The 13,796-nt window shown below is 38.9% G+C and overlaps 2 protein-coding genes across 3 annotated transcripts in view; one reads left to right on the top strand and one right to left on the bottom strand.

The window, feature by feature from the left end:
* RGL1 (ral guanine nucleotide dissociation stimulator like 1) overlaps positions 1-13,796 on the top strand; it is a 279,015-nt gene that overhangs the window by 3,548 nt on the left and 261,671 nt on the right. The window lies entirely within an intron of this gene.
* On the bottom strand, positions 6,553-7,659 carry APOBEC4 (apolipoprotein B mRNA editing enzyme catalytic polypeptide like 4). The gene has a single exon (XM_067714589.1). It carries the CDS (start codon positions 7,657-7,659, stop codon positions 6,553-6,555), a length of 1,107 nt encoding a protein of 368 aa, XP_067570690.1.

Consider the following 13,796-nt stretch of genomic DNA (forward strand, 5'->3'; position numbering starts at 1 on the left):
CTAACCTTCAAATCTTTGGGGTTTTCTTTGTGATTAATTTTAGCTTTACATAACTTCATGATTACACACTGAGGTAGAGCAGATAGGGTGAACTATTTTATGATAGGACCTTTATTCTTCAAAGATTAAAAAAAAATTTTAAATCTGTACTTTTATCTCAGGAAAAAAGTTTAGAGCTCAATCAAAGAATAAACCTTGTTTTTTAAACATCCTTGTGAATGGGAATCTTTCTATTTAAAAATTTTTTTACCTGTTTATGATAATATAAAGGAAAGCTATGGGTTTAAAAATTTACTTATTCTATATTCTTTCCCATTCCTGGGATCTCTTATTAATGCTAACTGTTGTTTTAAAGCTACATGTATTGTCACAATATAAATCATAGTATTTGAAGTAATGTTAATTTACATCTTTTCCAATATTTATATTACATTTATTTATTTTTCTTATCTTGTTGCATTAGCTAGATGCTCAAAAACAGTGTTGAAAAATTGGATAGTAGGCTTCTCTTCTTTGTTTCTATTTTAATGGAAATGTCTTTGTTATTTTACCAGTTTTTATTTCCTATTTCTTTATGATTTTTAGGAATGCTGAACTTATCAAATGCTTTTTTGGGGAATCTAATGCTAAAATCTTATAGATTTGGATCTTTTAATTTGTGAATGTGATGAATTATATTTTTTCTGCATTAAGTCATTCCTACATTTCTTGAATAAACTCTATTTGACTATTTTAATTACTTCTTAGATTTGGTTAGTTTATATTTTGTTTACACGATTTCAGAATCTATATGTATAAGATTGGTCCACAGTTTCATTTCTTTGTGCTATCTTTATCCAGTTTTGATATTAGGATTAGTCTAACTTTGTAAGATGAATTGGGAAGATTTCATCATTTTTTCTATGCTCTGGAATAGTTTGAATAATAGAAAATTACCATGCGGTTTTTTCTTTGAAAGTTTTAGAATGTGCTTACAAAATTATCTGGGCTTGCTCAGATTTTTAGAGGTAGATCTTTGATCATCTTTATATTCTGTGGTTATTGACTTGTTTGGTTTTTTTTCTCCTTTTGAGTCAATTTTAGAATTTATGTTTTTCTTAGTAAATCATGCATTTCATCTAGATTGCCAATTTATTGGCAAGAAGTTCCACAAAATATTTCGTACAATTATTTTAATATCTTCCATGATCACAGACATATTGCTTTTCTCATTGCTACTATTAACTAAGCAAAATATTAAAATCAACATATTTTTCTTCTTCCCCCCAACCTGATTATCACGAGTTCTAGTAACATATCTTTACTTCCTATAGAAAGTAGCTATCTCAGACTTATAGGGTTGATAAAATTTGAAAGATCCTACATTTTCTATCCCTTTCTACTGTCTATCCTTATTCTGTTAATATTTTATGAATAATAACAACCACTTAATGAGTGTTTACTGTGTTCTAGACACTTGGTAAATAAGCTCTTTACTTATTTTATTTAATCTAGGGCCTAGGAATTAGTGTTCCCATATTACGGATGAGGAAACTAAGGCTCAGGGAGGTTGTGTAACTCAGCCAATGATGCTCAACTAGCAAGTGGCAGATTCGTATGGGAATTATGTCTACTTTCAGTAAGTCTCTTAATTCCCAATTCTACTACTTACCTTTTGCTAAAAATAAGGGTATAGCTAAGTACTGAGAGTCTAAATAAACGCACACAATAGCTTGAAATAAACTATAAATTGTGAGCTTTAAAAAACTTATAACGATTTTTAAAAAATATATTTGGTTTTCAGATATTCCTGTGAGCCTTCCACACCTTATCTCAGTATTTTGAGACTAGACATAGAGCTTGTTACCTAATGTTTAGTCCGCCACAAAAGATGACCTTTTTGTGTGTGTGTGTGTGTGTGTATGGAGAGATCAGTAGGTGTCAGTTAGTAATTCCACTTAATTTTTTTAAAATTGTGGCAAAATACACATAACATACAATTTACTATCTTAACCATTTTAAAGTATACAGTTAAGTAGTATTAAGTACATCCCATTGTTGTACAACCATCACCACCATCCATCTCCAGACCTCTTTTTGTCTTGCAATACTGAGACTCTGTATCCATTAAACACTAATTCTTCATTCCACCCTCGCCCCAGCCCCTGGCAACCACCATTTTACTTTCTGAGATGATAAATTTGATGACTCTAGGTACCCTATGTGAGTGGAATAATACAGCATTTGTCTTTTTGTGACTGGCTTATTTCACTTGGCTTGATGTCCTCAAGATTCATCTACGTTGTAGCATGTGTCAGAATTTCCTTCCTTTTTAAGGCTGAATAATATTACATTGTATGAATATGCCACACTTTACCCATTCATCCACCAGTGGACAGTTGGGTTACTTCCACCTTTTGACTAATGTGAATATTGCTGCTTTGAATATGTGTGTACATATATTTTTCTGAGACCCAATTTTCAATTCTTTTGGGTTTATACCCAGAAGTGGAATTGCTGGATCATTTTTTTGTTTTTGTTTTTTAAGGAACCAGTTCTACTTAATTATTTAAATAGGGTAATAAAGCAATGTTCCCAAGCCTAAGGCCTCTGATTTGGTATATCCCTGAGAGTCAAGGACATCCAAGGTAAGGCAATCTCAGGACTTATGTTTGTTTTGAGGTCCTGGGTAACAAGGAATGGGCATGGGGAAAGTACCAAAACTCTGGGGTCTAGAACCTACTTAAGTTCTCCACCCCAGCCCACTCAGCCTACCTAGCTGCCAGAGTCTAGAGGATGCCCATTGGTACACTAGTTTGAGCAGGATCACAGAAAAGCCACAGGACTGGTACTAAATAGATATTGATTTTTCCAGCCTTTATAGTGAGTCCACATTATTATTATCTTGAGAGGCATTAAAGCATTGTGATTAAGAGCATGGGTTCTGGAGCTAGACCTCCTAGATTTGACTCTCAGATCACCTTTACTATTTGAGCAATTACTTAAGTTTTCCTTATTTGTAAAATAGGTACTATAATAATAACTACTTCATAGAATTATTGGGAGGATTAAATGAGTTAATAATTTAAGTACTTAGAAAAATGCCTGACCTATAGCTCTCACTAAATGTTAAGTAGTAATAATATTATTTTTAATTAGTATAGGTTACCATTTGGCTTTCCTTAAAACCCTTGGAAACAAGATAAATAACATTCCATTGTGGGAGTTAAACTTTTTGGATTGCATGCACTATGAATCAAGAAAAGATACCTAATATCATTTTAAAGAGATAAGATTTGCTCCCAGGCTACCAGGATTAGATTGTAGCTTGATGAAATATTAACATCTATAGAAAATCAATACTAGTCATGATAGGAAATGGTTATAGAGGTTTATGTTTTTTCTCACAACCTTGGCCCACCTAAACACTGTCCAGGGGGCAGGTGCCCTTGTGCGTATCTCATCATTTCATTCCAAGTGGCAGATGTCTGTCCCTGGTAAACAGAGTCTGACAGCACTAAACATTAGAATCACATTATGAACTCCTCTAATCCACAGAGCAGCCCTCTTATTATAGTTTGGCTTTTCATGTAGCTTATCTACATGGAGAGACTGTATAGGCTGGACAACTTGAACATCTGGTTTCATATCCAGTTGTAAGTCTCACTGGAAATCAATTAGCTTTCTGCTTTTATATGTAAATCTTGGGAGTTTTGTTAATCTGGTCTGCCTGTGATTTATAAATCCATTTTCTCTATAATGACTAAGTATGTGGTGGAGCCTTCAACGGTGAGACCCAAACCCTGCACCGTGTTTGATTCACCAAGGAAATGTTCCCCTCCCCCAGACTCTCATCAGTTTCTTGGGACCTACTCCCCTGCCTTTTTTATATCAGCACACCACTAGCTCCTTTAATTTATTGGCTTGTATTTTCCTTATTGGAATTACCATATATGTGGTGGCAGTTATAATTCTTTGCTATCACCATTGCCAGTTTGCTGAGGAAAGGTGGAGCATTCCAATTTCTACTCTTCCCTAAATCCCTGGGCCAGCTTGACACAAACAAGAATCCGTTGCATGGTGAGCAGAAAGACCTGATCCTTGCGACGTAAGAGCTCACTCCATGGAACTATTGCTTTGATATGTGTCATCTTAGAGCAAAAGAGCTCAAGGGAACCTTAAAGATGAGGTAGCTCATATCTCTTGTTTTACAGGTGAGGAAATAGAGACTACTTGCCTAGGGTCATATATCTTTATGCTCTTTTAACAGTCTCTTGTCTAAAGCTTGACTTTATTGGCCTGGACTCATGATCTATCAGTAACATTCTTCTTCCTAGCCCCAGTCTTATCTAACCAGTACAAAAATTTAACTGTCAAAAGCACTTTTCTTTCCTATTGTTTTGGCAACATTTCTCCCTTTGTTATACACCCGCTGATATCCAGGCTTACATTTGAAATATATTTGAAATACAAATTCGTCATAGATTTCACACTATATTTCTATCTGGATCCTTTGTATCTTGAATGATACTGTGGTCTTTTTGACCACTTTGGAGACACATCTCATATTATCTAATTGGATGTACTTTTTTTTTTTTTTTTTTTTTTGAGGAGCCCACAAGGCAAGAAGTTTCAGAGCTGGCTCCCCAGGCCCCTCCGACTTGCTGACGCTATTAGCTGAGTCACCCACCTGGATCTGTCTACTTTTACGATGATCAGAGATCCTGATTTTGTCATCTTAGGGTCTTTTTTTAAAAAAAACTCTACATCCCAAGTTGTAGACACATGATTTCATGATCCAATAATAAACTTCAACAGTACCTCTTTAAATAATAATTACTGTATACCCACAATATAATTATATTCTAATAAATCTATAAAAAATTTCAGGTTAACAATAGAAATTCCTTTTAAAATTTTATTCGTGTTTATTTTAATCACAATAGAAATTTCTATTGTAAACTTTTTTTTTTTTTTTTGGCGGTACGCGGGCCTCTCACTGTTGTGGCCTCTCCCGTTGCGGAGCACAGGCCCCAGATGCGCAGGCCCAGCGGCCATGGCTCATGGGCCCAGCCGCTCCGCGGCATGTGGGATCTTCCCGGACCGGGGCACAAACCCGTGTCCCCTGCATCGGCATGCGGACTCTCAACTACTGCACCACCAGGGAAGCGCAACATTTTTCTTTTCTCCCCTGCCCCCACTTCTACCTCTCCCTCCTCCGCCTCCTGCTCCTTCTGCATGGAGTATTATGCGCTTTAAGTTTTTTCTTCTAATGGCAAAACTATCTTATTAGCTTAGCATTCATTTTTACACATATTAAGAAAATATTTAGTAGCAAGTTACAGATGAATACACATTTTTCTTGTAATGCATTTTTACATATTTCTAAGAGGGGAGTGAGGCAGCAAACAGTTAAACGTAAACAAGGTGCTTTAATGTACATGCTCAAAGGGTTAGTCAAGGAGCACTTCTTAGAAGTGTGTTTTGAACAAGATGTTAAGAGACGGTATAGATGTGCACTGGTAAAAAAGAAAGGTGTCAGAATAAAAGGGAAGTAAAACAAATTATGCATTGGGAAGCTATATCAGAAAAGGGGGGAATGGATCCTAACAAAAAAAGATGTTCATTGCAGTATGATTAAGCAGGCACTTGGCTGGAATGGAAAAGGAATGTTGGGGAGTGGCGATTGGTAAAGTTATTGAGCTGTAGATTCACAGTCTTGCTACCCACGTTTTGCCTGGCTACTGTGCCAGACCCTAAGGGAAAACCAAAGAGGAGAGAGAGACAGTGCTTGATCTACAGGAACCTACACTCCTGCTGGTAAGACAGAGCAACAGGAAGGTAGAGGAGGAACCTTAAAGGCCAGTAAAAGTGGCTTGGATTTTTATGTGGTGTGTGATGGAAGGCGTTTTGGAGACTTTCATGTATTATCCTGCCTCTATTATCTGCTCAAGAGGGAAAGATCAAACTGAGCAGGTGGCTGGTTTCAAAAATCAATTTTGGCAGCTATATCTAATCAATTAGCAAAAAGAGCTTTTCTCCACACAAACTATTTTGAACCATTTTAGAAAAAAAAAAAAAAAAGAGCTGCCTAAAATCTGTCCACGGTTAACAATTAATGGAAAATCACTGATTTGCCTTTGCAGGCAGCACTTAATGTCAGTAACTCAGGCTGTTTTCCAATTTTGCAGTAAATTTTTATACCAAAACCAATTTAGGAAGCTATTTAGTCCATGGGCTTCTTTGGTCGAAAGGTGATGTGGGTAGTGTAGAGTAATGACATTTTCTTATCCACATCAGAATATTAGCAAGTTACTAATGGCTCCATTTTGATACCGTCACTTTTAAAATACAGGAGAGAGATCAAGTTGCTTACGGAAACATTGTGGATTATGTTAAAAACAGTGTTGCTTTATAATAGTTGAGATAATAAATAATTCAGGTTTTGCTTTTAGTGTATCAGTTTATCTCCATCTTGGATCAGACCTAAGAGAGAAAGTTCCCAGATTTCTGTTGCCTATCTAATCAAGTCCTCTGGTAGTAGTTTGGTCTCTTGTTGTAGGAATGCCAATTTTAATTTTTCCCTTTCTTCTTCTTCTTTTTATCTGCCTCTTTGCTACTAGCAAACTGTTCGGTGATTTCTACTCTCTCCACTGGCATTACAACGGGAGGCATTCTGAGATCATTGTTTTCCTGGAATGATATTTGAGGCATATTTAAGTGCTTTACGATATTCCTGGGTTTATTATGTAGGTTTTGTCCTACATGGATTGGTGGTAGGTTTCTGAAAGGCACCAGTACAAAAATGACAGGAACCCTGGGGTCTAGGGTCAGATTGGGTTGCAGTTGTCCACTTGTCACTTGAAAAGACTGTCTGGGAAAGACGTTGTTTAAGTGGTAGCCCTCTAAAGCTGCCTGAGCTCTTATGTTCTGATTCTCTTTTGCCTGGGGAAGAATATCGGTGAAATAGGGTTTCACCCCTGTTATGGCATTGATTTCATATGCATTGTGCCTGTCTGCCAGTGCTCTCCCGGTTAAAATGGGCTGGAAAACAGTCGCTCCAGACATACCACTCACAAAGTTGTTGAGGAGAGAATGCCAAATCCCACCACTTATTGGGCTCAAAGTGACCTGTGGCCATAAACTGGCCAGGCTCCGGAGAGCTTCACGGTTCCACGCCGAGGCAGGAAATTCAGCCTCGGTATGATAGAGCTGAGAAAAGTAAATACTAAGAGTGACGTCTGGATACATTACCAGGAAATTGTACATTTTGCTGATGCAGCAATGGTTAGCTTCATTGCAAGGGGAGTTGCTGGAATACAGAATGATATGCCTGATGCCATCGTTATTGTGTATGGCGGAGTCAAAGTAACCATTCATCTCAAATAACATTGATTCCGGATGGGTATCATTCCCAGTGCAACTGCTAGCATGGCCCTTTTGCACCAGGCTTCCAGAAGAAGTTTTTAGTTCATAGAATGTGAGGTGTTTTGTTTGAGGATATGTTGGTCCATAAGGGAATCCAAAAATCTGACAAAATTCTGTGTAGGGAACTCTTGCTTCTTCACCTGTCCGAATATGGTAAGGACAATTAGAGCAATCGAGAGAGAATCTCAGCCAGTAATAAGGTTTTACTATTGTTCCACGATTGGCTAGGTATTCCTCATATAAGGGCTCCATTACTCGTTTTATTGTCTTCTAGCTGCAACCCTAAACAAGGAAGAGAAATTATATATAAAACCAATGCAGGGAAAATGAAAGACAATGCATGAATCTATTGAGCCATACTTTTCTTTAAAGGAATTAGCCTAGCAACTATGGTAGCATCCTTTTTTTTTTTTTTTTTTTTTTTTTGCGGTACGTGGGCCTCTCACTGCTGTGGCCTCTCCTGTTGCGGAGCACAGGCCATGGCTCACAGGCCCAGCCGCTCCGCGGCATGTGGGATCTTCCTGGACCGGGGCACGAACCCGTGTCCCCTGCATCGGCAGGCGGACTCTCAACCACTGCACCACCAGGGAAGCCCTATGGTAGCATCTTTGATTCTAAAAGATAGTGATTTATAGCCATAGATTAGAAAGTTCTGGATTCTAATCCTGAGGATTAGATAGATCCTGGGTAGGAGACAAAAAAGAAAGGCACAATACACTTTTACCTATTCCATAGATTCTGAGGCAGTAGAGCAAATGGGTTAACAGTGCAAGTTCTAGAAACAGACTGTCTTGTTTCAAATCTAGGCTCTGCTGCTTACCAGCTTTGTGACTTTTGGCAAGTTATAGAATGTCTGGGAGCCACAGCTTCCTTCTCTGTAAAATGAGGATAAGAATAGAACCTATCTCACAAGATTATGTCGAGGATTGAATGATGGAATAAATATAAAATGCTTTATTATGTGCCTGACACATATTAAGGACTCGATACATATTAGCTCTCAGTAGTAACAGTATAAATCCCCCAGGTTATCATGATTCCGGTTTATGACAGTACAGAGAAATAAACAGGGGTTTTGCATTTTGTTCATAATATTCTTCCTTTGATTCTTTTCTGAATATGAAAGTATCTAATATATTGTGCGGAGGTTTTGAGTGTGCTTGCATTTAAAATCAGCTATTTCTTCAAATCACTGGCAATAAGTTGGAGGTGGTTTTCTTTTGGGGAATAGAATCTTAGGGTCTATTTTGCTTAATGGTAAAGACTTCTTGGAGAAGTGCCACTTAAGTATTCTTTGGGTTGTGGACCCTCATTCATTGACATTTGAGAGTTTTATTTCCAGTGGGTGGGTCTTATTAGAGCATTTTGGAAACTTTACTATTCTGGAAAGCAAAGATGATTCTTCAGGATATTCCAAATAAATAGCTTCTTGGACATTAAGCCCCCAAAGTTAAGATTTTAAGTAATGATTTTTCCTTTACAAAAATATCCCTTCAGTATCATTGTTCCTAAGCAGCAGCCAAGGGCATTATAATATAGTTTTAGAAACATTTTAAAGTAACTTTTTATTTTACAAGTATTACGTGTTTCTTTTGTAGAATATTTTTAAAAATGCTGGTGCATAAAAAAAACCCTCATACCACTTTGTATCAGTTTACATTCCCATCACTGTTAACAGGTCTATTCCCCCCCGTCTTTTTGCTGTGTATGTTTGCAATGCACAACATAATTAAACCATGTTTTATACTTTGTTTTTTCACTTTGTATTATGTCATGAGGGTTTTCTTCAAAAACCACAATGTTCATGGCTATTTTATCACAAAACTATAACAGGTTCTTTCCTCTTATCATTATTATAAATAATACTTTGATGAACATTTCTGTAAAGAAATCGTTCCTGTCTCCAATTCTTTAACGTAGAGTACTAAAAGTTGTATTATTAGACCAAGCTGTGTCAGATTGCTTCCTAGGATGATGTACCAATTTTGTCACTGTCTCCCAGTGTTGTTTATTATGCCCTTTGTCAATTTGAGAAGTGAGCTTCAGTATCTCTTTATGGTTATACTTTGTACCTTTTCAATTCCTGGTGAAAAGGTACAAAGTATACCTTTTTACACGCTTATTGGTCTGTAGTATTTATTCTTCTGTGAAAGATATATGATCCCTTACCATTTTTTTTGTTTGTTTGAGGCTTTTCTGATTGATTTGCAATAACTCCTTATGTATCAAGAACATTAGCTGTCATATTTGTTGCAAATATCTTACCTGGTTTATAGAGCCTTGTAATTATGCTGATGGTATTTTTTTTGTTCGCTTTTTGCGGTACGTGGGCCTCTCACTGTTGTGGCCTCTCCCGTTGCGGAGCACAGGCTCCGGACGCGCAGGCTCAGCGGCCATGGCTCACGGGCGCAGCCGCTCCGCGGCATGTGGGATCTTCCCGGACCGGGGCACGAACCCACGTCCCCTGCATCGGCAGACGGACTCTCAACCACTGCGCCACCAGGGAAGCCCAATTATGCTGATGGTATTTTTAAGTGAGCCAAATTTTACATTTTATGTGGTCTAATTACCATTATGATTTATTTTTTACTACTGTATTTAGAAAAGACTTCCCATCAAAGAGTTTAAGTATTCCCCGTTATTTTCTTCTAGTGTGTATTGTTTGTACATTAAACTCTTTGTCCAGGCAGCAAAATGAATAAAGCAGAAAATTTTAAAGGGATAAACTGACCATTGCAACAAAATTAATTTCTCACTTTTCGAAATCTAATTTATCACTTCAAAAGTATTTATTACAGCCTCTCATATGGAAGCTCTTTGATCAACTTCTGTCTTCCTCAACCCAGATCACCTCAGTATTTGTATTTGATACAGCCTGATCTCCAGGCTGAAACCTGCAGCGTTCCTTTGCTAATCCTGTCCTGGGAAGAAAATATTTTAGGAGCTTCAGTCCAGCTGTTGATGGGATATAACTTTACCCATGTCACCATTATCCTAATGGCTGATATCTCTTCAGTAACTCTGGACACTGCATACCCATCAAATTCCAGATTTCATGTAATCTCTGACATGTCAACTTAGTCCATAGAATTGGGTATTTACCGCAGTTGGCTCCTTAGTGCTGTATTTTCCTTCCCTGAGGCTTCTTACACCTTGCATAGATTTTCCATGGGATCCTGGACTCTTTTCCTTCTTAACCCTTGGCAGTGGGCTGATCACCTAGAACCCGACAGCATCTCCTGCTTGATCCTGAGTGTTGTTTTCTCCTTGGATCTGCTCCTCTCTCAGCCTTACTCCTGAAACTGGATCTCTCTGAATATCAAAACTTGCTGAAACCAAGACCAAAGTCTCACTTTCTTTTGAATATTGTGCCCTGAATGTGGTCTGCCACTGGACGGCATACCTGATATCCATAGGAAATTTACAGATTGATTTGGTTAAAATGTTATGGAAGCAGTACCAAGAGGCCCTTTTCTGCCTTTACTTTTTCTTTGGAGTGGGGTGTGCAGAGATAACTGTATGTAATAGTCCCAGAATTATCCTTCTGGGAAGGAGAAGTCTTCGTGTTTTCAAGATAAAGGCAGTATGGAAAGTCCTGATTGCTTTTCTAAGCACGCCTTCCTTTGCCTCCCTCTCCTATAGCTATTTTGGCCATGAATGATGCATCATTACTGTCTTAAAGGAGATCTTGAGGACTAGTGGCTTTTATATGTGATGATGGGAGTTCTGGAGTTTCCTTCTTGTTGATGGCTTTTTAAGGTCAGCCAACGGCGGTTCCGTATTGGCAGGTCTTCACTTTTTCAGAAGATTTTAATCACCCTCATCTGAAGGGGAAGCAGGAAAGAATTCCTGCCTCCTTTGAACACTTACAGAATTTGTAGTTTATATCATCAATTTGCCATTTACGACAGACTGTCTTGTCTTGTTAACTTTTGGTATCTGACCTTTCGTTCTCTCCTAATCAGGCTGAGACATGTCCTGTTTAGCCCAGGGACTACCTCAGGAACCTTGATTGGTTCACAGGCCGGGTTGGCTAAGACTTGTTTCCCCACCGTCCTGTGTCCCTACCACCTAGTCCTTTTCCTTCTGCTTTGTCTGTGCTTGGGAAATGCATGTTGCCCTCAGTCAAGCAGATCTACTGGCAGTAGGAAGTAGAGAGCTGCAGAACCCAGCTGCTGGCATCTACTCCCTGTGAGTGGCCCCCTGGGCTGCGGCTGTGAGAGGACAGCCTTCCTTAGTTTAACACAAATGATCCATACATGAGGACAATCTGCTTTCTTTTCACTCAACTAGGATTAGTGAGTACTGGTAAAGCACGGTTTGCACTGGAGTACTTGGAAAATGGAGTTTGCCTTTCCCAATCTGTGCGCAATCTGTTAGCAACTAAAAACAAATGTTAGCAGTTATAATTACCATCATTTTGTCTCCAGGCTTGGATCACGTTCCAGGTGTCCTAGGAGTTGGTCCATTCCCTTTTTTTCCCCGTTTAAGTCCCATACCCTGTTTCAAGTAGATTCAGCGGGCAATTGTGTTGTAAAATTCACCTCCTGTATCGGTTCAGGACTCTTTTGCAGTTTGCGTCTGTCAGTTCCTTTGAACTTGGCCGTCCTGAGTTAGAAAGACCTTGCTGAGGTGTGGCTGCCTCTAAGAACGCTGTTGAATTGGTGCCATGGTAACGTTTGCAAAGTAGCTACTGCTAGGATACGGCTCTGACACTTATTACTTTATTTGCATTTCAAACCACCTGTTCCAGAGATGAAAATATACATGAATGCATATTCCATTCTGGATAAAAGTGTAATATCTTACTGTTTAAGTGAACGTGTTGGGGTTTTTCTCCCTCTGGCTGCGAGAATCAAGTCCTGAGCTCAGCACCTTTGTTCTGATCTAGAGTAGGTGCCCAGCTTGGGGTGTGAACAAGATTTGTTGGTCCTGTTACCTGTGGAGGTGCCAGGGCCCCTCCTTTGGAGGCTCACCCTTCTGTGAGAGGGAGGCCCCTGCAAAAGGAGCAGAGACTAGACTTCCCCAAAGGGAGGCACTTTCTACTAGTAGCTCCACAGTCCCTGAAGCCAGGGCGGGGCGGCGGGGGGGGGGGAGCTCTTTATTTTGTCCAAACCTGGGTTACTACATGCTAGCAATTTCCCTCATCTTGCACATTCCCTGGGAGACTCTTGCTATTATGTGTGTGGTTCCCTCCAGTTTAAGACAAGCTTTGCCCCTGTATCAGCTGTGGCCCTTCCTCTGTGGCTGACGGAAGAGCCACTCACCCTTCTGCATGCTTTCCCCCTGCCCCCTTCGTCTCCACACCGTCTCCTAAGGGCACTCGACGTGTTGATAATCATGATTCATTGTGCTCACCCTCATTCCCGCTCTCCTCTTCCTCAGCCCACTTGAAGGAGTGCGTGGTGATCACTAGTATGTGTTTCCATTGGTTACCACCCGAAGTTCTTAAGCATATATACTCCTCTAAAAACAATCCATCAGGGATGGTGGAAGCACCTAGAAGGCTTCTTGCAGCAGCGTCACCACTCAGTTTTGTTTCTCATAGTCAAACTTCCAGTCTCCACAATAGCAACAGCCCTTTCCCTTCTCCTCTCGGAGGCTTCTTCTAACGTCAATATTTTAGGTTGATCTTTGTGCCTTTTACGGGTCTCAAGTGTATTCATTACCTCCTCAGCTAATAGCTAATTTTCAGTGACATTTTCCTTCTTTGGTGCTTGCTCACTCTATTGCATCCCATTCCTTCCCCACCTCTGGCCACTGGTCATGCCTTTCTGTCCCTACTTCTTGCCTCCGTTTTCGTCTGCTAACTCAGTGAACTGGTAAATATAAAACCAAAAGTTGATCCTCAAATTTCACCTTTTATTTGACCTTAACAAATGATATTCCACTTAAAAATATTACCTTAATAATGAGCCTCTATCCACTAGTATATTTACCAATTGCATTTTAAGGTAATTTTAGAGATAGGCAATCCCAAGTAGCCAGCCAGTTTTTAAAACAGCTCTATTGAGATGTAACTGACAAATAAAATTGTATATATTTACTGTGTATAATTTGATCTTTTGATGTATTTGTATGTTGTGAAATGATCATAACAATAAAGCTAATTAACATTTTAATCACCTCATATGTGTAAGAGATCATGCAGTATTTGTCTTTCTGTATTTGGTTCATTTCACTTAACAGAATGCCCTCCAGGTTCATCCATGTTGTTGCAAATGGCAGGATGTCCTTTTGAAAGGCTGAATAATATTCCATTGTATGTATATACCACATTCTTTAACCATTCATCTGTCAAGGGACATTTAGGTTGTTTCCGTATCATCACTGTTGTGAATAATTCTGCAATGAGTAAGGGAGTGCAGATATCTCTTTGAGATCCTGAT

Source organism: Pseudorca crassidens, chromosome 2, assembly GCF_039906515.1.
Source record: "Pseudorca crassidens isolate mPseCra1 chromosome 2, mPseCra1.hap1, whole genome shotgun sequence".
NCBI lineage: Eukaryota > Metazoa > Chordata > Mammalia > Artiodactyla > Delphinidae > Pseudorca > Pseudorca crassidens.